The following is a 26,647-nucleotide window of genomic DNA, read 5'->3' as shown; positions in this document are numbered from 1 at the left end:
CCTGCTTCCCAAAGACTGCGCTGCCTGACAGGGCCTGGAAAACCAGCGCCCGAGAGGGGGCCCAGGCTGGAAGAGACTTTGTGTTCCCAGCAGGATGGCCCGTCTCAGTCTGAGCCAAAGGGCCTCTGCTGACAGCACGGAAATGCGGAACTGCCTCTCAGCCGGAGTGCGGGGCCAGAGGGAGCAGGCCAGCCACAGGGCCGGTTCGCGTTAATGATCTCTGCAGACCAGAGTTGGCAACAGAGGTCCCTCTCCTGCACCATCTGGAGCCCAGGGTGCAGCCCACTCAGGGCCAGGGCCATTGGGCTCCTCCACCAGTGCAGTCCTCGGAACGAGAGTCCAGAGCTTGTGTGACGAAGCGGGACTGTTCTTAATGTTTCCTCTGAATAGTGTGGGGGTGCCTCAGTTTCCCCTGTGTAGTTCTTAAGTATCTAGGTCGTGGGGTAAGGGTGTATGATCGTTGCAGAGTCCTAGAGGGCAGGGGTGTGCAGGGGTCTGGACACAGAGAATGGCCGACACCCTGTTTCCTGGCAACTGATGGCCTGGGCCCTTCCCCCCTGCAAGGTGAGAGCTAAAGGGTTGGAGAACAAAGAAATCCGGTGACCTCCTGGCCTGGGAAAGGGACAAAGCCCAGAGGAGGAGGGGCTGGAGAGGGTTTTCAGTTTGGGTCTGGCTGGGACATGGAGTGAAGTGCAGATGGGGTTGTCTGGCTCACTGCCCCCCAGAATGGACCCAGCTGAGGGGTCCTGTTCTCTGCACCTACAAGCTCTGTGTTAGACCATGTTCCTGTCGTCTAATAAACCTCTGTTTTACTGGCTGGCTGAGAGTCCCGTCTGACTGCGGAGTTGGGGGGCAGGACCCTCTGGCTTCCCCAGGACCCCGCCTGAGCGGACTCGCTGTGGGTAGCGCACGGAGGGCACAGAGGATGCTGAATGCTCCGAGGTCAGACCCAGGAAGGTGGAAGCTGTGTGAGCTGTGTGTCCTGCAGACAGGCTGCTCACAGAAAGGAGACTTCCCCAGAGTCCTGACTGGCTTTGTGGGGAGCAGTTCCAGAGTATTGCCCGGGGACCCCGTGACAATCCCCCAGTGATGTGGGTTCCACAACCCCCCTCAGTCACCTATTCCAGAGCTTACCAAGCCTTAGAGTTAGAAAGCTTGTCCTAATATCTCAGCTAAATCTCTCTTCCTGCAAACTAAGCTGGTTCCTCCTTCTTCTACCCTTGGAGAACAGTTGATCCATCTCCTCTTTACAACAACCTTTTACAGATTTGAGGGCTGTTATTCCCCTCTCAGTCGTCTCATTTCTATACTGAAGATGCCCAGTTCTTTAAACCTTTCCTCACCAGCAGAGGCGGATTCGGGTTTTGTGGGGACCTGGGCCAGAGGAAGTGAGGGCCCCTCCCCACCCCTTCTACCTGTAGTCCCTCTTGCCCCCCCATGCTCCTGTTGGGGAAATGGGCTCGGGGTGTGGGGGCTTCCCCCGCTCCCCAGCAGGAGCGCCAAGTGGGCAGAGTGGGGCAAGACCCCATGCCCCAACCCCACTCCCCAGCAGAAGCACTGGGCGGGCAGAGCAGGTCGGGGGACAGCGGTGCCCATTTTTCCAGGGCCCCCCAATTGCCTGGGGCCCCTGGGCCCAATCCCCATTGGCCCAGTGGCTAATCCACCACTGTTCATAGCTCAGGTTTTTCTAAACTTCTTATCATTTTCGTTGCTCTCCTCTGGACTCTCTCCAATTTCTCCACGTCTTTCCTAAAGTGCAGCACCCAGTGCTGAGCAGAGCGGGACAATGACCTCCCGTGTCTTACATACGACACCCCTGTTAATCCAACCCAGAATGACTTGTACCTTTTTTGCAGCAGTATCACCTTGTTGACTTATATTCAATTTGTGATCCACTGTGGCCCCCGATCCCTTTCTGCATACTGTTGCCTAGCCCGTTATTCCCCCGTGGTATGTGTGTGTTTCCCCCGTGCAGTACTTGGTACCTGCCTATACTGAATTTCATAAATTCTCTCAAATTTATCAAGAGATTCATCCGGGGAGTCTTCTAATCTGACATCCGTGTCACCATCTCTCCCTGTAGCTGTTTCCTCTGTGCTCAGCCCTGCAGTATCTGAGCTTTCTACACAGAGCTGAAAGCTAGGACCACTCTCCCCCACAGGCCTGAGCCTGGGACATCTGCCCCCCTCAGTGCCTGTCGCTCAGCATCTTAGGAACTCAGTGTCCGGCCAGTCTGTAATTCTGTCTGCTGCTCCGAGGGAATCTCATCCCCTCACCCTGGCTTTGCTGGGGTCAGTCCCATCCCTGTGCCAGTGGCTCTGACAACGGAGACGTGTTTCTATTGGTCCCGGTGTCAGGTCACGGATGAGACAAACCAACCCACTGCCTAATGGGTCAGGTATTTCCAAGCACCCACTGCCCCTGCTCCCTTCTCTGCCGGCTGCCCGCACTCACCTCCAGATGCAGGCGGCAGCTGGGCCCAGAGGGCCAGGAGCCCCAGGAGCAGGAAGATGGCCCCTGACGTCATGGTGCTGCCAGGGGCTGGGTCTGAGTCCCCATGGCTGAGCCGGGCAGGGATTTAAACCCTGTCCCTGCTGCAGCTGAGAGGGGAGGTGACTCATAGTGACCTTTGGGCTCCTTCCCTGGGCCAGCATGCAACTCACTGCATTTCACAATAAACCAGTTTCACCTGTAATTTCCCCTGCATGGAACGAGGAAACAACCCGGATCTTGTGGTCTGAGAAACCCCCCAAAGGAACCTGGAGAAACAGGTAGGCCCAGGCTCCACGGTCCCAGTCAGATCCAGGGACTGATGGCAGAACATGCCCACCCCATCCTAGGGGACAGTATCTGCTCAGTGCCCAAGACAAGGAGAAACCCTGGCATAAGTGTGTGTGTGTGTGCGTACTCGTGATTCCTTCCTGATCCTAGGTCTGGGGACAACCCAGCCCACAGAGGAGTGCGAGTCACCTTTTACTCCGGACACAGGGTGGGAGCCAGGTCACAGCCCGTTCCTCACTTAGTCCCCAGTAGCTGGTTCTGCCAGCCCCGCTGGGGCCCAGGATCCCAGACGGGATTGGCTCTAGGTGGATTCCATTCCCAGCACTGCCATGTCACCCCTGGCTACTGTTTCAGCCTGACAGATCCTCATCTAGCCATCACCCCTCCAGAGCTGCTGGTCCCCAGGCTGCCCAGGGTTCAGATCTCTAGCTGAGACCCTCAGCAGCTGCTCATCTCTGCACCTTCTCCAGGATTTCTGCTTCCCTAGGGAGCTGACATGCCCGGAGCTGCATGCAGGTGTCCAGGAGGGGCCTGTCCCTGGCTTTGGGCGGGGCTTCAGTAACATGCCAGGCGTGGAGGATGTTTGCTTTGGCACACGCTGCGGCAGGGCACTGAGGAGACTCCAGCAGGGCTGAGCAGCGCAGGGGGTGTGACGCCCTGGTACCAGCAGGGCAGACAGCCTGTACCATGTCACCACGCCTTCGTTACACCATGTCGCCTGCTACCCAGAATCCTCTTGGCCTTCTCAGCCCTGCTGCACAACGTGCCCCATCTCCATGCCCTGCTCACAGGAACCCTGGGCTCCCCAGCTCACCTCCCCGTCAGTCTCACTTTGCACCAGGCTGTCTCCCCACAGGGCGCTCTGGACCTTCCTGTTTCTCCAGGCTCCTTCGAGGGGGTTTCCCAAACCCCGGGATCCGGGTTGTTTCCTCGTTCCATCCGGGGGGACTGATTTATTGTCAGACAGCGCGTGCTGGGAGCTGGAGCATGGCAGGAGCCGATAGGTCACTGCGGGCACCTCCCCCCGCTCCTGACCAGGTCCCACGTGGACTAGGCTTTAAATCCCAGCCTGGTTTAGCGCTGGGCACTCAGACCCAACTCCTGTCAGAACCATGGAGTCAGGCAGCATCTTCCTGCTCCTGGGGCTCCTCGCCGTCTGGGCCGAGCTGCAGGCTGTAGCTGGTCAGGGAGATAAACGTAAGTAAGGGAAGTTGCCCATGGCTCAGATGAGGGTCCCGGGAGCTCTCTCTTTTGTAGAGGAAGTCACAACTTGCAGTGCAAGAATTGCCCTTAAATGTGCTTTCCCTGGGGCCGTCACTCCCAGACCCCAGGGCTCAGAGTCTTTGCTGGAGGTGGAAGTGGATGTTTCTCTCCTGTGGCACCCACTTTTCTTGGAAGAGCTCTCAGGTCAGGAGTGAACGGCCACAGCATGCAGGCCAGAGGCACCCTGCCGTCGCCTCCTCCCAGAGAGCACACGCGTGTGTTCAGGGCCATCCAGTGCAGATCTCTGCTCTCATCACAACCCATCTCCTCTCCCCAGGTGACATTTGCCGACTCCCGCCTGAGCAGGGCCCTTGCAAGGGACGGATCCCTCGCTACTTCTACAACCCGGCCTCCAGGACGTGTGAAAGCTTCATCTACGGAGGCTGCAAGGGCAACAAGAACAACTTTAAGACGAAGGCAGAGTGTGTGCGTGCCTGCAGGCCTCCTGGTGCGTGGGACAGAGCCCGGCCTCTCCCTCGGTGGGGCGGGGGCAGGTGCTGCCCAGATCCATACCATAAACTGGGGGGGCGGAATTACACTGGGGCTGGTCTCCAGCAGTTTAAGGAGCCCTGGTATCTCTCACGGTGGGAGGTCTGGTCAAATAAAAGGTCCCCTGAGTTCCAGCCCTGCTGTGGCTGGGGAGGGACCTGGGGGGTCCTAAATCACAGGGCTCGGAGCCGTGGCCCTGTTAGCCAGGAAGTCCTGAGTTCCAGTATAGCCTCCTACTGCGTGGCCCTGGGCAGCCACTGCCACCCTGTATCACGGTTTGACCTGCCTCCTGAAGAAGCTAATGGACACATGGGGCAGCCAGGGCCCCAGGGCCCCGGCCAAGAGCCTGGGCAGGGGAGACCGCGCTGCCGGCATCTGACTCCAGTTCTGGCACAAGTGGGCTGTTCTACTGGGGTTGTGCTGGAGGCTTCACTTCCACCCGGAAATCCTGACAGCAGAGACTAAACGCCCGGCCCCTCGGACCCAGCTGCCCGCTCTGTCCGTTGTGCAGCATGGTCTGGCTACGCTGGGTAGCAATCGCGGAGCTCTGAGCGAGAGCTGGCTGTGCAGTGCCATGGGCTGAGGCTGTCCTCACACCTGCATGCAGCACTAGGGCTGATAGCACAGGGGAAGGGTCCAGAGCGCTGGGCGGGGGGACAGGCAGCTCTGCAGCGGCAGGGGAACAAAACCCAGTCCCATGAGCCTGCCATACCCGATCCCAACTCCCAGGCCCCCCAGCCCAGAGCTGTCTCAGGAAGCTGGAAGTGTCTGCTGCCCTGGACCTCTGCCCAGGGAGCTGCCAGTTCAAGGTCCTAAGGCAGAGGCTGGGAGTCCCTTTGGCTGGTGCAGCTAAGTGACAAGACTGGTGTCTCCCTGTGTGCTCATTCTGCATTGCAGAGAGACCCGGGGTTTGCCCCAAGACCTCAGGCCCTGGCATTTGCCTGCATGGCTGCGACAGCGACTCTGACTGTAAAGAAGGACAGAAGTGCTGCTTTAATGGCTGTGGCTACATCTGCCTGACGGTGGCTCCATCAGGTGAGTCCCGTCTTCCGGCCACAAGGACACCCTGCGGCTCAGCAGCCGCCCAGAGACGCGCTGTGGCCCCATCCCTCCTGGCATGGGCACCTGTCTGCCTGGGATGGTGTCACCCTCACCAGCTGCCCTGTTGCCACGCCAAGCACAGGGCGATACGGGACCAGGGCGCTGACGGCTTCCTCCTATTTTCCAGGGTCTCCCTGACTCCCGTCTGCCAGGACGAGCTGCCTCAGCCCACAGGCCAATTGCCAAGATCGGATCAGCCTGAAGACAAAGCCCCAACCCCCAGGGTCTCTCCCCCATCCCCGGTGCTCTTGCCAGGAGAACAGGTCGAGGTTTCCTGGGATTCCTTCTCTTCCTCAATAAACATTTCCTGATGTCCCAGCACCTCAGCCTCTGCTTCCGTTCTCCAGGTCAGGCCTCCCCCAGCCTGGGCAGCCCCCACCACCCACCCCACCCCTCTGGGCCTGTCAAGCTGGATCCAAGGCAGCTGCTTCTGTTCAGGGCTGCAATCCAGAGACTGAGAGACGCTGATTGTCTATGGGGTGCTCCCGGGGGTGTTGTGTTTAAGCCCCCAGAGGCTGGGCTCGCCCTGTGTCCTGGAGGGAGAGGGTATTAAGGACCACCAGCCTCCGGGGGGGTCAGAGCCTAGAGGGGAGGGCACCTCATACACCCAGACACATTGCTGGGGTGGGGACGCACAGCTGCTCAGCACCTTAAGGGGAGCAGGGCTGTCTCCACAGGACCCCAGACAGCACCTCTGTGAGGGGTTCAGGGGACACAATCCAGAGTCGCTGGGGAACAGGCATTTGAGGTGAAAGGGTCGGGGGAGGATTTTCCAAGCCGGCCCCTCCCCAGTAGCTCTGGGGGGAGTCGCTTGGGGGAGGAAGCCCCAGCTCAGAGCCTGTCAACCCCACTCTCCCCAATGGGGTCGGTCCCTCTCCCCAGCAAGACCCAGTTCTGGGGATCCAGCCATATTATTGCCATGCAAGTCAGGCACCTCCTCCAGGTGTCCTGGTGGCGAGTGTCTCACGGAAGAACAGATGGGGGGGGCCAGGCGGGCTCCTCCCTCCTCTCTGCATCGCCCTGGCTGGTGTGGGCAGGTCGGGCCGGTCCCCTCAGGTGACCAGGCCTCCGGCCCTGCAGGGCTGCTCTGGACCCATCTGGCTGGTTTCTCTGGGAGGGCGGCTCTGGGGGCTCTGGGCCCATGTCAGGCTCTGGCAGTTCACAAGGGCAGCAGCACAAGCCCAGTGTGTCCACGGCTGATCCCCCGTTGCTCTGGGCCATGGCCATTTCCTCGTTCCCCTGGGCAGGGTTCCCCGTGTTGGAAATGGAAGGGACGGGGGCTGGGCCGTGGCACCACAGTCCCTCTGGTCAGTCCCTGCTGGACAGACGCAGCCAGGCTGCAGGGCAGGGGCAGCTGAGCAGTAGCCAGGGGTCCAATGGGCGCTGCTGGGGATCGAATCCCCCGCGGGGACTTTTTCCAGAGCCGGTCCCGTCTCCTGGGCCCCAAGGGGGCTGGCGGAACCAGCTACTGGGGACACAATGGGGAAAGGGCCGTGACCTGGCTCCCAGCCCATGTCTGGGGTTGAAGGGTGACGCGCACTCCCCCGTGGGCCAAGCTGTCTGTACCCCTGGGGCCAGGAAGGAACTACACATGCACACCCCGGAACCCCTGGCAGGAGCCAGGGATTTCCCTTCCCTTGGGCTCTGAGTAGGGTCTGTCCCCTAGGATGGGGCGGGCATGTGCCCCCATCAGTCTCTGAGACTGCAGCCAACGGGACTTTTGGGCCTGGACCTCCCTGTTTCTCCAGGCTCCCTTCAAGGGGGTTTCGCAAACCCCAGGATCCGGCTTGTTTCCTCGTTCTACCTGGGGGAGCTGATTTATTGTTGGACAGCACGTGCTGGGAGCTGGAGCATGGCAGGAGCCGAGAGCTCACTGCAGGCACCTCCTCCCCTTCTGACCCGGCCCCACCGGGTTTAAATCCCAGCCCGGCTCAGGGCTGGGCACTGGACCCGGCTCCCGGCAGCACCATGAAGTCAGGGGCCATCGTCCTCCTCCTGGGGCTCCTGGCCCTCTGGGTCCAGCTGCCGCCTGCGGCTGGGGGTAAGTGCAGGCAGCAGGCAGTGGAAGGGGAAGGGACCAGGGGATGAAGGGAGAAACCCAGCTCAGAATGGCTTTGCTCTGCCTTTCAGACACTTCTCTCTCTGCTCTGCCCCTCAGACCTTTGTAGACTCCCTGCTGACCCCGGGTCCTGTTATGCCATGATCCCTCACTGGTTCTACAATTGGCAGGCCAAGAAGTGTGAGAAATTCACATATAGAGGTTGTGATGGGAACGAGAACAACTCTGAGACTCAAACAGGATGTCTCAGGAAGTGCGGAGGGCACGGTGAGGCTCAGGGCTGGGGGCTGGGTCGCCCCTAGTCCTGCAGGACAGTTTGGGAAGATGGCCGGGCCACTGGGGCTGATCTCCACTCCCTGACCTGAGGGCCCTGAGCTCTCGCATGCTGAGGGCCCCTACACCTGCTAACTCAGGTCCAGCCCTGCTTTGTACAGGCCACAGATGGGAATGGGGGCGGGATATTCTAAACACGAGCGGTCGGCACAAACCTGTCCGACCCCGCGCCCTGTTCCAGCCTGTGACACAGGGCTGCCCGTAGGCCAGGGTACCTCCCTCTCCCACTGGGAGATAGGAAGAGAAATCAGTTACTGACTGACCGTGGCCTGAATGATCCAATGAGCTCAGGGGCTTGGGGTCTTTGCTGAAGCAGGAAGAGGGTATTGGTCATTTCTGGGCTGAAATGTTTCCACAGTGAAGGAGTGAGTCTCTTCAGGGCTCATCCCGATCTCTCTTGGGTTTCACACTCACGTCCCTAGGGACTGCAGTGGAGTCACCCCGTTTACACTGAACTCTGCAGTCACAGAGCTGCTGAGTGCAGGGAGGTTCTCAGACCCGGGATCCGGGTTGTTTCCTCGTTCCTTCCGGGGGGACTGATTTAGTGTCAGACAGTGCGTGCCTGGCGCTGGTCCATGGCAGGAGCCGAGAGGTCACTGTGAGCCACCTCCCCCCATCCTGACCAGGTCCCACCTGGGCCATTGTTTAAATCCCAGCCTGGCTCAGCTGGGCAGGGCACTCAGACCAAGCTCCCCACAGCAGCATGAAGACAGGGGCCATCTTCCTTTCCAGGGACTCTCAGACTTCCAGACGTCCATTTCCGTGTCCACGTGCAATCCTTTGTGCCATTCCTCTAGCGCTGGGAGGGGCAATGCCAGCTCTGCAGAGGCAGGAGGGACTCTTCCATCCACTGGAACACCCTTGCCCCAGGGTGCTGAGTCTCTGCTGAAGCTGGACACGGATATTTTTCCCTGATGATTTCTCACTTTGGGTGGTAAAGGCCACATCACATTGCACAGAGACGCCCATAGGACAAGCCTCTGCTCCTGCGTGCTCATGCCTACCCTCTTCATCTGGGTGTGCGGGAGACAGATCCTTGGCAGAAGTCCCTGCTTCTGAGTCCCTTATCTCTCTGTCCTGTGTCCGCAGATATCTGCAGCCTCCCCACTGAAGTGGGCCCCTGTACTGCTGCCATTCCTCGCTGGGTCTACAACTGGCATTCTAAGAAGCGTGAAGAATTCTCTTATGGTGGCTGCAATGGGAAGAAGAACAACTTTCAGAGTAACAGCCGTGTTAGTCTGTATTCGCAAAAAGAAAAGGAGGACTTGTGGCACCTTAGAGACTAACCAATTTATCTGAGCATGAGCTTTCATGAGCTACAGCTCACTTCATCAGATGCATATCGTGGAAACGTATCACTTCATCAGATGCATATCGTGGACGTTCCACGATATGCATCTGATGAAGTGAGCTGTAGCTCACGAAAACTCATGCTCAAATAAATTGGTTAGTCTCTAAGGTGCCACAAGTCCTCCTTTTCTTTTTAAGAACAACTTTGAGACTAAAGAAGATTGTCTCCAGGCCTGTGCAGGCCAGGGTAAGACCCATGACAACCTGGACAGGTGCTGCTACTTATACAGTGCAATGCTGGGAACACACCAGGGCCCCCAGGCTGCTCTCCAGTAAATGGGGCCCCTCGTGTATGTTCCCTACCTAATCCGACGGTGCCTGGGTGTAGTCTCGGTGTGTTTCAGGGCTTCTGCAGTTGGTATGGAGCATAGAATCATAGGACTGGAAGGGACTTTGGGGGCTCATCTAGTCCAGTCCCCTGCACTCATGGCAGGACTAAGTATTATCTAGACGTGGAATATGCACTGTACACGCACAGTGCGTGCATATCTGATGCGTGGAGACGGTGAATGTGTGTTTATCTGTGGTGGAAAGGGAAGCCCTCACTGAAAATGCCAAGGTCAGGACAGGCTGAAAAAAAAAGACAGATCCTCCCAAAACTGGAGGTTAACACTGAAGTCAGATTCACCAATCAGTCACAAACTGTGCTCCTGATCCCCCACACTGGTTATCAAGAAGCTAGAAAAGAAATCACACAGCCCCTTTATTGCATTCCAGTTCCCTGGCTCCCAATCAGCAGCTCAGTGCAGTAAGGTGAGGAGTTATTTGAAAACTCTTCTCACTCTACAAAATGTTCTTCTGAACCCCAAAGGGCCAGTCACATTGCCAGGTGAATATTAGGTTGGATCTTACCCAAAATACCAAACTGCCAGCCCATCCTTTAGCGTCTAAAACTAAAGGTTTATTAGAAAAGAAAAGAACAAGAGAGCTGTTAAATGGTCAAAACAATCAGGTCCATACATATGACTTCAGAGTCCATATATCAGGTTCTTAGTAGCATTGGGGAGTTTGCTGACTTGTAGAGTCCCTCTGGAACACATCCACAGCTTGGATGGGTTATTCAGTCCTTTGTTCAGAGCTTCAGTTTGTAGAGAAGTTACTCCAGAGGTGAGAAGCAGGATTGAAGACAAAAATGGAGAAGATGCAGCTGCCATTTTATATTCTTTGTCTTGTGGCTTGTACATCCTGTGTCCCAAACACAAACCTACAAACACATGGGCATGGAAAAGCAATTGCAGGCCCCTGTCCACAGACTCGTCCCTACATGTCCTGCTGACTCATAGGTGTAACCCCTGCCATCTCTCCGTGGGTTCATTGTGTAGCTGGCTGGATAGTGCTGATGCCAATCTGTCTGGGGGTGTCACCCAGAAACACAGCACAAGTTTGAAATACAAATATACCACACATATTTATAACTCACAATACAAATAGGATCCATACATATAAACATGATTATCATATTTAGCCAATCATAACTTTTCCACTGATACCTTACAGCGCATATCTTGTACGATTCATTGCAATTTTGTAACACTGGTATCAAGAACATTATAAATGGTCACAGCTAGTCTATACAGCATCACACACTGCATACATGGCCCATCTCTCACCGTCCCATAGCTGCAGACTGAAGGGAGCCCATCCCGTCCTGTCCTCCCACCCGCCCCCACCCTCCAGAGCTGGAAGAGTCTCAGTTCCTTTCTGCCTGCAGCTCTAGCCGTGCAAGTGACTAGCCAAGGAAATGGAAATATACCTGCTGGGTGTGTAAGGCACCTGGGGTCAATGCACCCTGATGCCATGTGCTGCTGAGGGTCAGCTCTGAGTCCCCAGTGCTGAGCCAGGCTGGAATTTAAACCGTCTTCAAGGCAGGACTGGTTAAGGAGTGGGGGAGGTGCCTCACAGTGCCATGGTACAAGGGCTCTGACGGCTTTGTCCTATTTCCCAGGGTCTCCCTAACTCCCGTCTGCCAGGACCCGGACTCCTCAGGGGACGAGCTGCCTCAGCCGCACTGGGGTCAATTGCCAAAGATCGGACTAGCAGGAAGACAAAGCCCCGACCCCCAGGGACTCTCCCCCATCCCCGGTGCTCTTGCCAGGAGAACAGGTCGTGGCTTCCTGGGATTTCTTCTCTTCCTCAGTAAACATTTCCTGACATCCCAGCACCTCGGCGTCTGCTTCCGTTCTCCAGGTCAGGCCTCTCCCAGCCTGGGCAGCCCCCACCACCCACCCCACCCCAGCCTGTCAAGCTGGATCCAAGGCAGCTGCTTCTATTCAGGGCTGCAATCCAGAGGCTGAGATGCTGAGTTGCCTGGTGGGAAACTTTCCCAGTAAGCACAGACAAGCTCTGGGATGTGCCTCGGGAGCTCTGGGAGCAGCCACATGGAGCAGACCAGTCTTTACACTAGTGCCCGGGTTTTCACAATTGTGCAGGTTTTGTGTCTAATTTGGCCTGTGCAGCTGCACACCTGGCTGCCTAGTGCATGTCACACATTTGCACACACAGTCATGTGCACTGGGCTCCCAAATGCACTTGCATATTTGTGTACAAGCAGCTCTGGGAACGTGTCCCACTGCCTGCTCAGTCTGAGGCGCTTTGTGAAGCGGCTGCTTCTGGGGGAGGTCTGGATCTCCCACCATTCCCACCTTTATTTGGCTGCCTCTGTGTGGCTGTTTTAATGAAACCCTGGGGAGGGCTGGGTCCGGCGGGCAGGCTCCCCAGGGGTCTCGGAACGCTCACATGCCTTGGGGCACTCAAACCACCAAAGAAGAAGTAGAATCCCTGGCAGATGAGTCCTGGCACACGAAAGCAGTTGCAGAAAGACAAGGTTCTTTGGCTCCCATCTACACTCGCACCCTGGTCAGGTGTCTTCTCCCTAACAGTGCCATCTTCCCTTCCTCCTCCTCTGGCATTTTGCTTTGGCCTTTGGCCTTTCACACGTCGGGGGGTGCCCTGACTGGGCTCGGGGGATAGAATGTGCTGGTCACTGGAAGGGGTGAGGGTTCATATTAGTGCGGATCTAATTTGCCACTAGAAATTGTACTGCAGGGACTAATTTTGGCCCCACTCCTGCAAATACCTCTGTGTTTGGCTTTTGGCCCATGACTAGTGTGATGAAGTGGGACTGTTCTTAAGCTTTCCTCTGAATAGTGTGGGGGTGCCTGAGTTTCCCCTATGCAGCTCTTAAGTATCTAGGTGGTGGGATAAGGGTGTTTGGTCGTTGCAGAGCCCTAGAGGGCAGGTGTGTGCAGGGATCTGGACACAGAGAATGGCCAACACCCTGTTTCCTGGCAACTGATGGCCTGGGCCCTTCCCCCCTGCAAGGTGAGAGCTAAAGGGTTGGAGAACAAAGGAATCAGGTGACCTCCTGGCCCGGGAAAGGAACAAAGCCCAGAGGAGGAGGGGCTGGACAGAGTTTCAGTTTGGGGCTGGCTGGGACATGGAGTGAAGTGCAGACGTGGTTGTCTGGCTCCCTGCCCCCCAAAATGGACCCAGCTGAGGGGTCCTGTTCTCTGTACCTACAAGCTCTGTTTTAGACCGTGTTCCTGTCCTCTAATAAACCTCTGTTTTACTGGCTGGCTGAGAGTCCCGTCTGCCTGCGGAGTTGGGGGGCAGGACCCTCTGGCTTCCCCAGGACCCTGCCTGGACGGACTTGCTGTGGGAAGCGCACGGAGGGGCAAAGGACGCTGAATGCTCCGAGGTCAGACCCAGGAAGGTGGAAGCTGGGTGAGCTGTGTGCCCTCCAGACAGGCTGCTCACAGGAAGGAGACTTCCCCAGAGTCCTGCCTGGCTTCATGGGGAGCAGTTCCAGAGCATCGCCCAGGGACTCCGTGACAAGTCCCATTGAAGTTAAGCATCTGAGCACGTGCAGGATCAGTGTGTTCCTCTGTGTTCCTGGCCACTGGCTGAGGAACTAGTGGAAAGGGCATCTCATGGTACCCTGAAATTAGGCCCAAGAGAGAAGAGAAGCTCCTGTCTGGGAGGGCAAGGGGAGAGCACTGGCCAGGGACACAGGCTTATGAAACCACAGACAGACATTCACAGCAATATCCTGGCACGGGTTATTTTTAATATCCACATTTATTGAAGAGAGGTTTTCATTTCTAAAAGAAAGAGACCAAGCTACCTCCCAGCGCACGTCACGTGGCAGAGAACACACGCTGCATCAACCAGACAGGAAGGTGGCTCGGACACCCAGCTACACGCAGAATGGTGGGCAAAGCAGCAGAGATAAACACACAGCTCCGTTAACAACAGTGTTACGGGGAGGGGACTTTTTACTTCAAGGAAGAGAATGGTGAAAACAAGAAGGGTTTTTACAAAGCCGGGCTCTTTGTGTTCCCTGATGTAGAACATACGTACGGCCTAACTCCCCAAGGACACTGGCCGAGCACCTGCACAATTGTGTCTCTAATCTGCAGGCACCATTACGACATCTGTCCGTGCAACGTGCAGATTAGCCGCACGGGTGGCCATTTGAACACCCAGTTGCCAAATACACAGCTTGAAGGTGTATCCTCAACGCTTGTTCATGGAAATCAGGCAGCCTACGACTGCACCCAGCACTGGGCTGGTGACTTGTGGAGAATCAGCCCCTACAACCCTACACACAATTTCTTCCCCTACATTCTAAGAGTTACATGTACACATTTACTAAGTGCTGTACTGGTGGGTCCTCAGAGTCCCCAGGAGATAGGTCCCCCCCATTCCACCCCTGGGGAAACCTACACACAGATAGACAATGTCTTACCCAAGCCAAACAGAAAAGGAGTACTTGTGGCACCTTAGAGACTAACCAATTTATTTGAGCATGAGCTTTCGTGAGCTACAGCTCACTTCATTGCATGCACACTGTGGAAACTGCAGAAGACCACAGTATGCATGCGATGAAGTGAGCTGTAGCTCACGAAAGCTCATGCTCAAATAAATTGGTTAGTCTCTAAGGTTCCACAAGTACTGCTTTTCTTTTTGCGAATACAGACTAACACGACTGTTACTCTGAAACCAAGCCAAACAGTTACACATGGCAGAGCTGAGGTTACAAACATAGCAGAGCACAGAGGGAATATACCCAGACCCAACCCACTAGGCCATCCTGGCTCTCTTTTTGCACGTTTCGTAAAGACATGACCTAGTCACACACTGTTAACCCTGGATTCGGGCGCCAAGTGTAAACAGCCCGTTTGCTCGCTCCACAATCCTTTCTCAGTAGCCTGCCAGGAATGGAGCTCAGTTTTTATGTGCACAGCTGGGTAACGGAGTCATACGTATGGTTTCCAACACGTTACCTCAAGTCTACACCGTCCCCAGGAGAATGGAGCGGCAGAGGCCCATCCAAGCTGCCCAAACCAGGGCTATGATTGCTCTTAGCCAGAAGGTCTGGCTGACCTCGGGGCAGGGGGAGCCACATCAGCAGCGGAATTTATGAGTAAATGAGTTTTCCTTCAGCTCAGCATTCCGGCTGCTGGAGGAAGACACTGGCCCCAGGCCCAGACTGAAGGTGTCCGGAGGGAATGGCTCTGGGTGCACCATGCGATGGGACAGGTATCAGAGAACTGGCCTGAACCTGGAACACCGCTAGGAGTGGAGAACATCAGTGCCAGGGGCTGGCTAACCCATCAGGAAAGATTTAATAAGACAGAAAATATATCCCAAGAAAAAGTGACCTGAAAGCTGAATCAAAGTGCTCAGACACTAGGGTGACGAGCTTAGAGTAAGAGCCTAGAGAGAGAACCCCAACGTCCCCTTGCACCCTACTCAAGCCAGGGAGCGAAGATCCCTGAACATTGATTTCCTTCACCCAGAGAGAGTGATCCCTGAGCAGTAACCTTGTCATTCGAGGAGGCAGCTTGTTCCCAGGCAATCACTGGTAAAAGAGAAGGGACAGCTGGAAAACATCAAACAGGAAAGAGAGGCTCTTGTTGCCAGGAATGTATTTGCCGGCTGATCTGATATCAGAAGGTTTCCAAACCATCAGCTGTTTAGAGCCACCATCCCACAGGTCAGAATTATCACCTCACTTGTCACAGTCTTCAGCCCCATCAGAGCCCCCATCCCTCAGAGAAGAATCCTCGCTCAGGTCAGCATCGCCAACTCCCCCGTCCGAGTCATCCTCGCTCAGGTCAGGGTCGCCATCTCCCCCGTCCAAGTCATCCTCGCTCAGGTCAGGGTCGCCATCTCCCCCGTCCGAGTCATCTTCACTCAGGTCAGGGTCGCCATCTCCCCCGTCCGAGTCATCCTCGCTCAGGTCAGGGTCGCCATCTCCCCCGTCCGAGTCATCCTCGCTCAGGTCACGGTCGCCATCTCCCCCGTCCAAGTCATCCTCGCTCAGGTCAGGGTCGCCATCTCCCCTGTCCGAGTCATCCTCGCTCAGGTCAGGGTCGCCATCTTCCCCGTCCGAGTCATCCTCGCTCAGGTCAGCGTCGCCAACTTCCCCGTCCAAGTCATCCTCGCTCAGTTCAGGGTCGCCATCTCCCCCGTCCGAGTCATCCTCGCTCAGGTCAGGGTCGCCATCTCTCCCGTCTGAGTCATCCTCGCTCAGGTCAGGGTCACCATCTCCCCCGTCCGAGTCATCCTCGCTCAGGTCAGCGTCGCCAACTTCCCCGTCCAAGTCATCGTCGCTCAGGTCAGCGTCACCATCTCCCCCGTCCGAGTCATCCTCGCTCAGGTCAGGGTCGCCATCTCCCCCGTCCGAGTCATCCTCGCTCAGGTCAGGGTCACCATCTCCCCCGTCCGAGTCATCCTCGCTCAGGTCAGCGTCGCCATCTCCCCCGTCCAAATCATCCTCGCTCAGGTCAGGGTCGCCATCTCCCCCGTCCGAGTCATCCTCGCTCAGGTCAGCGTCGCCAACTCCCCCGTCCAAATCATCCTCGCTCAGGTCAGGGTCGCCATCTCCCCCGTCCGAGTCATCCTCGCTCAGGTCAGCGTCGCCAACTCCCCCGTCCAAATCATCCTCGCTCAGGTCAGCATCACCATCTCCCCCGTCCAAGTCATCGTCGCTCAGGTCAGCGTCACCATCTCCCCCATCCGAGTCATCCTCGCTCAGGTCAGGGTCGCCATCTCCCCCGTCCGAGTCATCTTCGCTCAGGTCAGCGTCGCCATCTCCCCCGTCCAAATCATCCTCGCTCAGTTCAGGGTCGCCATCTCCCCCATCCGAGTCATCCTCGGTCAGGTCAGCATCGCCAACTCCCCCGTCCAAATCATCCTCGCTCAGGTCAGCGTCACCATCTCCCCCATCCGAGTCATCCTCGCTCAGGTCAGGGTCACCATCTCCCCCGTCCAAGTCATCCTCGCTCAGGTCAGGGTCGCCATCTCCCCCGTCCAAGTCATCCTCATCATCTTCTTCACCAGACACAGGTTTTTCATCAGATCCAGGTTTTAAAACAGACACTGGTTTTCCAGTTGACTCAGGTTCTGGTCCAGACACCGGTTTTGTTGTCCCCAACACAAGTTTTTCCTTCAGCTTGTCTTCTTCTGATATGTGCTTCCCTGGGTCATCACCATGGAGAGGAGAAGCTGTGCCAGAGATCCCTGAAAAGGGAGAGAAAACAGGAGAGTCAGAGACCCAAATATGCCTCAGTCACATATGGCTGCTGCCAATCCACCCTATGCACTTTCTTCATGCTGCAGCAACCTGTCCACAGGATATGAGCATTGCCCCTTACCTTGGATAGTCCCTAGGTAGTTGTACATATGGTACCTGATTCTGTTCTATTCAGGTTCTTATACTGCACCCATCCCTGTGGTATCTGAGCAACTTCCAGAAGTGCAGTAAGTGACACGACTGAAGCCCGTTGCTCAAGCTCTGTCTGTCTCTCAGTCTGACCTCCTTGGTCAGATGCCAGGTAAGAGCCCGGGCTGCTTCTAGCAGCCAGCTCTTCTTCCCCCACCTCACCCCCTCCAGTCCTTTGTTCTGGCCAGGAGATAGGGAGTTAGAGACTGACAAAAAACAGATACTGGGAGTCAAGGCAGGCTGGAGACAAGGAGGATTTTTACAGGGATGCAGTGTCTAAGGAACACTCCTCCTCGTGCATGATGTGCTTGCTTTTAGACAATGGTGAGCCCCAACCCAAAATGGAGTCACATGTGTTAACTTTTCCTTAACAGTTCTCAAGCTGGGGGATTGTGCTCAGCTTTCCTCATGAGAGGTGGAGAAATCTATATCCCTCTGCATCACTGGTGGCTAGGTGTCTATGACTTGGTGATTGGATTTTCCATTGTCTTCTTAGGTACTCCATTGGTATGGGGACTGAGGCCCAGACAGCGAGGTGACACTCATATTTATGTTTTTTTAGCCTGCCCTGAGAGCAAACAGTCCTTTTCCCCTTACTTGGTAACAATGCAGCATACAGGGGAAATTGAGGCACACACCAGAATCATAAAAATATTACAGAAAATATCCACTTTGTCACACTGAAGTATTGCTCAGACAAGGACCTCATCTGTCAAGATGGCATGGAGTCTCCTAGCCCATCAGAGACAGCAGAAACTGACCTGGAGACGCTGCCCTGTGAGAGCTTAACATCAACAAGGAATCCTAACTCCTAAACTACAGACTGACTTGACTTGACTGGGGCATGTATCTTCAACCAGAAGAGGATGAATGGGGGCTGCAAACTCCAAATTACTTCCCCCTGATAACCGTGCCTGCTAACCAACATGACTGCTGTCTTGCTAGGTTTCAGTTTCAATCAGTTCTTCTTGGATGAGCTGACCCCAACCAAGCAGTGGGCCAGCTTAGTGACGGTGCTGTTGTTGTATGTTGTGAAGGATAAGATAGAGCGATATGTTTCAGAGTAACAGCCGTGTTAGTCTGTATTCGCAAAAAGAAAAGGAGGACTTGTGGCACCTTAGAGACTAACCAATTTATTTGAGCATAAGCTTTCGTGAGCTACAGCTCACTTCATCGGATGCATACTGTGGAAAGTGTAGAAGATCTTTTCATACACACAAAGCATGAAAAAATACCTCCCCCCACCCCACTCTCCTGCTGGTAATAGCTTATCTAAAGTGACCACTCTCCTTACAACCTTACACAGGGTGCTTTTACTGTGTTGTTAAGCAGTTGTAGCTAATAACATAATACATGCATCCGATGAAGTGAGCTGTAGCTCACGAAAGCTTATGCTCAAATAAATTGGTTAGTCTCTAAGGTGCCACAAGTCCTCCTTTTCATAGAGCGATATGTCATCTGCATATTGTTGGCATCTGAGTGATGTCTCATCAGTTCTCCTAGAGGCTGCATGGAGATGCTGAATAGGACAGGAAACAGAATTGATCTTTCAGGCACTTCACAAGTGAGGGTCTAGTGGCAGGATTGCGACTTCCATCACCATCCTTTGGGTGCGTCCTTCCAAGAAAACTCAGACCGTTTTTCTGCCTCCTCCTGAGCCCTGCGTCCACCTTCAAACAGGGAAGAAGTATCTGACAAACACTGCAGAGAAGTCCAGAAGAATAAGAATGGACGCCTGCCCTCTATCCACAGCAGCAGATCATCCATCAGTGCCAGGAATACTGTTTCGGTTCCATGTCTTGGGCTGAATCCACACCGTGCTGGGGCTAGGATATTGGCTTTGCCTACATAAGCTTATAAGCAGCTTTCAGCTAACATCTCTGAGCTTGCATAGGAATGGTGGGTTTGAAACCAGGCAGTAATTAGCTAGGTCCAGTGCATCCAGGGTGGGTTTCTTTATTGTTGGCTGGACTCTTGGGAGTTTGAAGGAGGGAGGGAAGATTTCTTCAATAATGGAGGCACTAGCTGTTTCAGTCAGGAGAGGCACCAGTTACTTGTGGCCCTTTTTTATTAGCCAGGAAGAACAAGCCTCAAACTCCCAGGTTTTTGCTTGAGTCTCCTTCAGGGTGTCTAGTGCTCGTGGCATCAATGAGCTGAGCTCATGGAAGCAGGTTGTTTCTTGGCTGGCACAAGGGGATCAGATCCTTGAAGCCCAAGAAGACTTCCTGGATGTAGGTGATCTTTTCTCCTCATAGAATCATAGAATATCAGGGTTGGAAGGGACCCCAGGAGGTCATCTAGTCCAACCCCCTGCTCAAAGCAGGACCAATCCCTAACTAAATCATCCCTGCCAGGGCTTTGTCAAGCCTGACCTTAAAAACATCTAAGGAAGGAGATTCCACCACCTCCCTAGGGAACTCATTCTAGGGCTTCACCACCCTCCTAGTGAAAAAGTTTTTCCTAATATCCAATCTAAACCTCCCCCACTGCAACTTGAGACCATTACTTCTTGTTCTGTCATTTACAACCACTGAGAACAGCCAAGCTCCATCCTCTTTGGAACCCCCTTTCAGGTAGTTGAAAGTAGCTATCAAATCCCCCTTCATTCTTCTCTTCTGTAGACTAAACAATCCCAGTTCCCTCAGCCTCTCCTCATAAGTCATGTGTTCCTGTTCCCTAATCATTTTTGCTGCCCTCCGCTGGACTCTCCCCAATTTTTCCACATCCTTCTTGTAGGTTGGGGCCCAAAACTGGACACAGTACTCCAGATGAGGCCTCACCAATGTCGAATAGAGGGGAACGATCACGTCCCTCGATCTGCTGGCAATGCCCCTACTTATACATCCCAAAATGCCATTGGCCTTCTTGGCAACAAGGGCACACTGTTGACTCATATCCAGCTTCTGGTCCACTGTAACCCCTAGGTCCTTTTCTGCAGAACTGCTGCCGAGCCTTTCGGTCCCTAGTCTGTAGCAGTGCATTGGATTCTTCCGTCCTAAGTGCAGGACTCTGCACTTGTCCTTGTTGAACCTCATCAGATTTCTTTTGGCCCAATCCTCCAATTTGTCTAGGTCCCTCTGTATCCCATCCCTACCCTCCAGCGTATCTACCTCTCCTCCCAGTTTAGTATCGTCTGCAAACTTGCTGAGGGTGCAATCCACACCATCCTCCAGATCATTTATGAAGATATTGAACAAAACCGGCCCCAGGACCGACCCTTGGGGCACTCCACTTGATACCAGCTGCCAACTAGACATGGAGCCATTGATCACTACCCGCTGAGCCCAACAATCTAGCCAGCTTTCTCTCCACCTTATAGTGCATTCATCCAGCCCATACTTCTTTAAATTGCTGGCAGGAATACTGTGGGAGACCATGTCAAAAGCTTTGCTAAAGTCAAGGAACAACACGTCCACCGCTTTCCCCTCATCCACAGAGCCAGTTATCTCGTCATAGAAGGCAATTAGATTAGTCAGGCATTACTTGCCCTTGGTGAATCCATGCTGACTGTTCCTGATCACTTTACTCTCCTCTAAGTGCTTCAGAATTGATTCCTTGAGGACCTGCTCCATGATTTTTCCAGGGACTGAGGTGAGGCTGACTGGCCTGCAGTTCCCAGGATCCTCCTTCTTCCCTTTTTTAAAGATGGGCACTACATTAGCCTTTTTCCAGTCGTCCGGGACTTCCCCGGATCGCCATGAGTTTTCAAAGATAATGGCCAATGGCTCTGCAATCACATCTGCCAACTCCTTTAACACTCTCGGATGCAGCACAACCGGCCCCATGGACTTGTGCTTGTCCAGCTTTTCTAAATAGTCCCGAACCACTTCTTTTTCCACAGAGGGCTGGTCACCTCCTCCCCATGCTGTGCTGCCCAGTGCAGTAGTCTGGGAGCTGACCTTGTTCGTGAAGACAGAGGCAAAAAAAGCATTGAGTACATTAGCTTTTTCCACATCCTCTGTCACTAGGTTGCCTCCCTCATTCAGTAAGGGGCCCACACTTTCCTTGACTTTCTTCTTGTTGCTAACATACCTGAAGAAACCCTTCTTGTTACTCTTAACACCTCTTGCTAGCTGCAACTCCAAGTGTGGTTTGGCCTTCCTGATTTCACTCCTGCATGCCCGAGCAATATTTTTATACTCCTCCCTGGTCATTTGTCCAATCTTCCACTTCTTGTAAGCTTCTTTTTTGTGTTTCTTTTTTTCTTTTTTTGATCAGCAAGGATTTCACTGTTAAGCCAAGGTGATCGCCTGCCATATTTACTATTCTTTCTACACATCGGGATCGTTTGTTCCTGTAACCTCAATAAGGATTCTTTAAAATACAGCCAGCTCTCCTTCTGTGCGAGTTAGGAAGATCCTTCCTAGCAGGTGGCTGAACTGCTTCAGAGGAAATGAAAAGAGGCCCAAACATCTGACATGTTTGTAGTTCACCTACCCCCATTCCCAACTGGCACCAAAACCTGTTACACTACCTCCGTCCCACTCCTCCTCATAGGCACAGAGCAAAATGTCAAAAGCTTCAATCTCAGTTCTGCCAGGAGCTTAAAACAATACTGCTGAGCGATGTGAACTGTCCCTATTAATCTTGAGGTAGGTTCCCCCTGAGTCCCAATGACAATACAAGTTTCAGAGTAGCAGCCGTGTTAGTCTGTATTCACAAAAAGAAAAGGAGGACTTGTGGCACCTTAGAGACTAACCAATTTATTTGAGCATGAGCTTTCGTGAGCTACAGCTCACTTCATCGGATGCATACTGTGGAAAGTGTAGAAGATCTTTTTATACACACAAAGCATGAAAAAATACCTCCCCCCACAAACCCACTCTCCTGCTGGTAATAGCTTATCTAAAGTGATCACTCTCCTTACAATGTGTATGATAATCAAGGTGGGCCATTTCCAGCACAAATCCAGGGTTTAACAAGAACGTCTGAGGGGGAGAGGTAGGAAAAAACAAGGGGAAATAGGTTACCTTGCATAATGACTTAGCCACTCCCAGTCTCTGTGTGGGGGACGGGGGAGAGAGGAACCTAAATAAGTGGCCTCATTATCAGAGGTGCTGAGCATCCACAGCTTCCATGGAAGTCTGTTTAGGGGCCTAAACGCAGAGGAAGGAGCCTGATCCCCGGCACTCAAATTCGAGCCTTTGGGCTGAATTAGCTAAAAGGACTCTACAGGATGGTCAACATGGACCATGGCAATACGTGGCTGAACAACAAAGGACCCGATCCAGCTGACTCCAATGGGAGCAGTAGCAGGCTCACAGAGGTGCAGGGCATTTCTCCAAAGCACATGGACAGCATGGACATTTCCACCATTCAGGACTTCGCAATCCCCACCTTTGATTTTCTTCAGCCACAGGAAAGTGACCTTCTTTCCCTGAGTATATGCTCTGGGCCAAGGGAGACATTTCCGCTCTTGCCCTTTGGGAGCTAACTGAGGGCCTAGCAACATGGGCAGAGCTGATCAGTCAAGGAGGAATCAAGTGTTTTACATAAAGCGCCCCACTGGGAAAAAAGCAGAATAGATTTTGTTTGCTTTTTCTCCAAATACCCCTTTGAGCTGACACACGGCACACAATGCTCCAAACCAAACGGACCCTTTCTCAGAGATCTGAGCAAATTACCAGAAGCATTTCAGTGGTGGCTCAGGAGTGTCACTAAGGGCTGCGCTGTTATATGGGGATGCTTTCCAGGTCTGCAAAGTTAGTGTTTGGCTGCTGAAATGCCAGCAGGACCCCAAGGTTTGGTTTGTGTTAACAAACCCTGCCAAGAAGAGGGTACGTTTGAAGCAGGTCTGTGTGTCCTGGGCAATCAGGAGCACCCAGCAGCCCATGTTTGAGACGAGAAACAGAGTTCAGAGCAAAAACAGCCTTGGGGACCCATGTGAAGTACCATGGGTAGAGCCTCCCCTCTTCTCTCCCATCTGTACCTGGGTTCCTCAACCTTAGACAACCCTGTTCCCCTCGCTGACTCCTGCCTGCCAACCTACAACCAGCTCAGATTGTGGCTACTTCCCTCCCACCCATTTACATGCCCACAGCTTCTGGGGACTGCTCTCCAAGAATCAGAGAGTCGGTAGGTGCAGCTCTGATGCGTCTTCCCGAACAGGGAATTGGGGAGGGCAGTTAGGGACGATGTTCTGTGCCAAAGGCCACAGGAGCTGGAGCCAGGTGCCAGTGTGGATGAGGAGTCTGAGATGACGGAGATCTGGCTGGCATACTAGGCATGAGCATGGTGCACGGCCCCCATAAGACAGTGGGATGTTGTAGTGTAAAGTTTGGGCTCCTGCATATTCTTATATTGATAATAAAAGCCTCCAGTTAAAACAGTCCAGAGCCTGCCAGCCTGAGCCCTCGGATGCCTGGCCCTCAGTGACTGTCACTCCGCATCTCGGGAACTTGCAGTGTCTGGCCAGTCCAGCTGGTCTGTAATTCTGTCTGCTGCTCCGAGGGAATCTCATCCCCTCACCCTGGCTTTGCTGGGGTCAGTCCCATCCCTGTGCCAGTGGCTCTGACAATGGAGACGTGTTTCTATTGGTCCCTGCGTCAGGTCATGGATGAGACAAACCAACTAAAGTGTCAGGTATTTCTAAGCACCCACTGCCCTTGCCCCCTCCATGCCAGGTCTCCCCTCCATGCCCTGCTCCCTTCTCTGCCTGTACTCACTTTGTGTTGGAGCGCCCTGCAGCGCTGTCCAGAGGGTGAAGAGCCCCAGGAGGAGAAAGAGGCCCCTTGACTTCATGGTGCTGCCAAGAGCTGGGTCTGAGTGCCCAGAGCTGAGCCAGCCTGCAATTTAAAGTCGCACCCAGGTGGAGCTGGTTCAAGTGTGGGAGGAAGCAGCTCACAGGTGATCTATAAGGACAGCCCATATTTTAGCCTAATTCCACATTCTAAGGAGCCAGCTCCAGATATCTGTCCCTGCCCACACAGAATAAGGATATGAACAGGTCCTCGTCATGCTTAGAAATTGCCTTGGAAGACAAAAGCAAAGAAACCTAAGGAGGAAAGCGGAGGGACTGAGATCCACCAATGCCCAGGGTCATTGGCGACCGCAGAAAACGGGTCATGTAGGATATACTCCCTTGAGCCCAGCAGAGAGTCCTTGCTCCAGGCTTCAGAGGAAGGCAGTAGCTTCCCAAGTTCTTTACCAAGGCCACCTGTGGGGGACTTCTTCTGGAGCCCCAAGAATCATGCTGATTTGCACTGGGCTATGCACCGATTAGGAGACTGATCACATTTGTTTACTGACAAGCCATGGGCACACGTACGACTCCCCATTTCCCGGGAGGCCCAATCAGTTGGACTGTATCAGCGCCTCCCTGGGCTGTGGATTGGAAACAGCAAAAGCCCTCTCTTTTTAATGCAAATATCATTTCTTTTTCATCCCCAATGACAGGAATTTCCAGGAGTCCCCCTTCCTCACCCAAGTCCCTAAGAGGTGCTGAAATGCTATAAAATCTTCTCCTCCCCACCCCTCGGAGCAGAGGTGGGCAAACTACAGCCCAAGGGCCAGATCTGGCCATCAGGGCTTTCAATCCATCCCACGGGATTGGTAGCCCTGCGGCGCAGTGGGGCTAAGGCAGGCTCCCTGTCTGCCCTGGCCCTGTGCTGCTCCCACAAGTGGCCGGCACCACATCCCTGCGGCCCCTTGGGAGGCGGGGCAGAGGGCTCCATGCGCTGTCCTTGCCTGCAGGCACCGCCCACCGCAGCTCCCATTGGCCAGGAATGGGGAACTGCGGCCAATGGGAGCTTCAGGGGTGGTACCCACAGGCAAGGGCAGCACACGGCAGAGCCACCTGCCCCACCCCACCCCCAGGAGCCACTGCCAGACATGCTGACCACTTCCGGGAGCAGCACGGGGCCAGGGCAGGCAGGGAGCCTGCCTTAGCCCCGCTGCGCACCACTGCCACCCTGGAGCCGCTCAAGGTAAGTGGCGCCAGTCCAGAGCCCACACCCCAAACCCCTCCTGTACCCCTCACCCCAACTCCCTGCCCTGAGCCCCCTAACCCCCTGCCTTGAGCCCCCTGCTGTACCCCTCCTGCACCCCAACCCCCTGCCGTAAGCCCCCTCCTGCACTCCTCCCCCTTTCCTGCACCCCAACCCCCTGCCCTGAGCCCCCTCCTGCACCCGCACCCCCTCCTGTACCCCAAGTCCCTGCCCTGAGTCCCCTCCTGCACCCCGCACCTCTCCTGCACCTCAACCCCTTGCTCTGAGCCCCCTCCTGCACCCTGCACCTCTCCTGCACCCCAACCCCTTGCCCTGAGCCCCTTCCTGCACACCGTACCCACTCCCACATCCCGCACTCCCTCCTACACCCAAACCCCTTGCCCCAGCCCTACATTCATGACCTTGCATACAATTTCCCCACGCAGATGTGGCCCTCGGGCCAAAAAGTTTGCCCACCCCTGCCTTGGAGTCTTCTCTTCTCCAGACTGTACAGACGTAGGATCTCTAGCTTGTGATCAGAACTAAGGCTTTCCATAGATGTGATTAGTTCAGCAGCTCTTCTCTGCCCCTTCTCCTGAATTTGTGATTCTGTAGGGTGATGATGTGCCCTGAACTGGATGCAGGAGTCCAGGAAGGGCCTGTCCCTGGCCTTGGCCAGGGCTTTATAACATGTCTTGTCTGCTTTACACAACTCCTTCTGGTGCAGAATACAATCCTCTTGGTCTTTCAGGCTGCAGCTGAACAAACAGCAACCACTTCATGGCAATGCTAACATAACCCCATGAGTCCCTTTCATTATCCACAAAGTCATCCTTTGGTCCAAGTGGATGACTTCCGATTTATTCCTGCTATGCCCACCAACCCTTGCCTAGCCTCTCCTGTAACAGGTTGAAATATTCTGGATAGTGTCTGTGACCGTTCTGCTCTACGAGCTGGTGCCATTTACAGGGTCCTTTTGTTTCAATGACATCCATTTAACTATGCTTCTGCTATACCCAGCTTACATGGCTGTCTTCTGCTCCCAGACTGACTTGTGCAGGTTATGTGGCACATTTGCTAATGCCTAAATCTAAGGGCCAGATCTTGAAGCCCTGAAGCAAAGCTCCAACTGAAGTCAATGGATAAAGAAAGAGCCAAGACAACATGGAAGGACATTCGGTAACCAGCATTATCCACATTCACCTCATCAGGAGCGTCTTTGCCCTCTTCAACAGGAGATTAGATCACTCCGGCATGCACCAAATTGGTTTCTGCTAATAATTCCTGTCTCTGCAACCTCTTCCCTCCACCCGTCCTTGCTTATGGTCTCCAGAGTTTTACTGACAACTGAATTTAGATTCACTGACCTGCAGTTTCCTGGTTTATATTCTTTCCCTTTTTTAAATTGAGAGGCAATATGAGCCCTGCCCACATGTTTAGGTCTTGCGCACAGTACACTCTACCAGGAACAGGCTTCCTACTACAAACGTGCCTAACAGATGAGTCTGAAGACACTTGGATGGCAATGGGTGCACCATCAAACCTAGACAGACAGGGCCATTCATAGCGACTCTGCCTAGCATTCCATGGTGTACCCAGACAACCATGCAGGACCCC

General features: G+C 54.3%; 2 protein-coding genes across 2 annotated transcripts; one reads left to right on the top strand and one right to left on the bottom strand.

Annotated features, from left to right (window-relative positions):
- Nucleotides 1-3,841: 3,841 nt before the first annotated feature.
- SPINT4 (serine peptidase inhibitor, Kunitz type 4) lies at nucleotides 3,842-5,948 on the top strand. Its single transcript, XM_084645315.1, has 4 exons — nucleotides 3,842-3,978; nucleotides 4,322-4,492; nucleotides 5,431-5,568; nucleotides 5,762-5,948. Exons 1-4 carry the CDS (start codon nucleotides 3,894-3,896, stop codon nucleotides 5,770-5,772), a joined length of 405 nt encoding a protein of 134 aa, XP_084501441.1. The 5' UTR covers nucleotides 3,842-3,893; the 3' UTR covers nucleotides 5,773-5,948.
- Nucleotides 5,949-14,283: 8,335 nt separating this feature from the next.
- On the bottom strand, nucleotides 14,284-23,856 carry LOC311529363 (uncharacterized protein). The gene is made up of 2 exons (XM_084645314.1): nucleotides 23,771-23,856; nucleotides 14,284-16,903 (listed from the first exon to the last, which is right to left on the bottom strand). Exons 1-2 carry the CDS (start codon nucleotides 23,844-23,846, stop codon nucleotides 15,390-15,392), a joined length of 1,590 nt encoding a protein of 529 aa, XP_084501440.1. The 5' UTR covers nucleotides 23,847-23,856; the 3' UTR covers nucleotides 14,284-15,389.
- Between the last annotated feature and the right edge of the window lie 2,791 nt (nucleotides 23,857-26,647).

Source organism: Lepidochelys olivacea (genome assembly GCF_965140295.1).
Source record: "Lepidochelys olivacea isolate rLepOli2 genome assembly, chromosome: 13".
In the NCBI taxonomy this organism is placed as follows: domain Eukaryota; kingdom Metazoa; phylum Chordata; order Testudines; family Cheloniidae; genus Lepidochelys; species Lepidochelys olivacea.
This window is presented reverse-complemented; position numbering and strand designations above follow the sequence as displayed.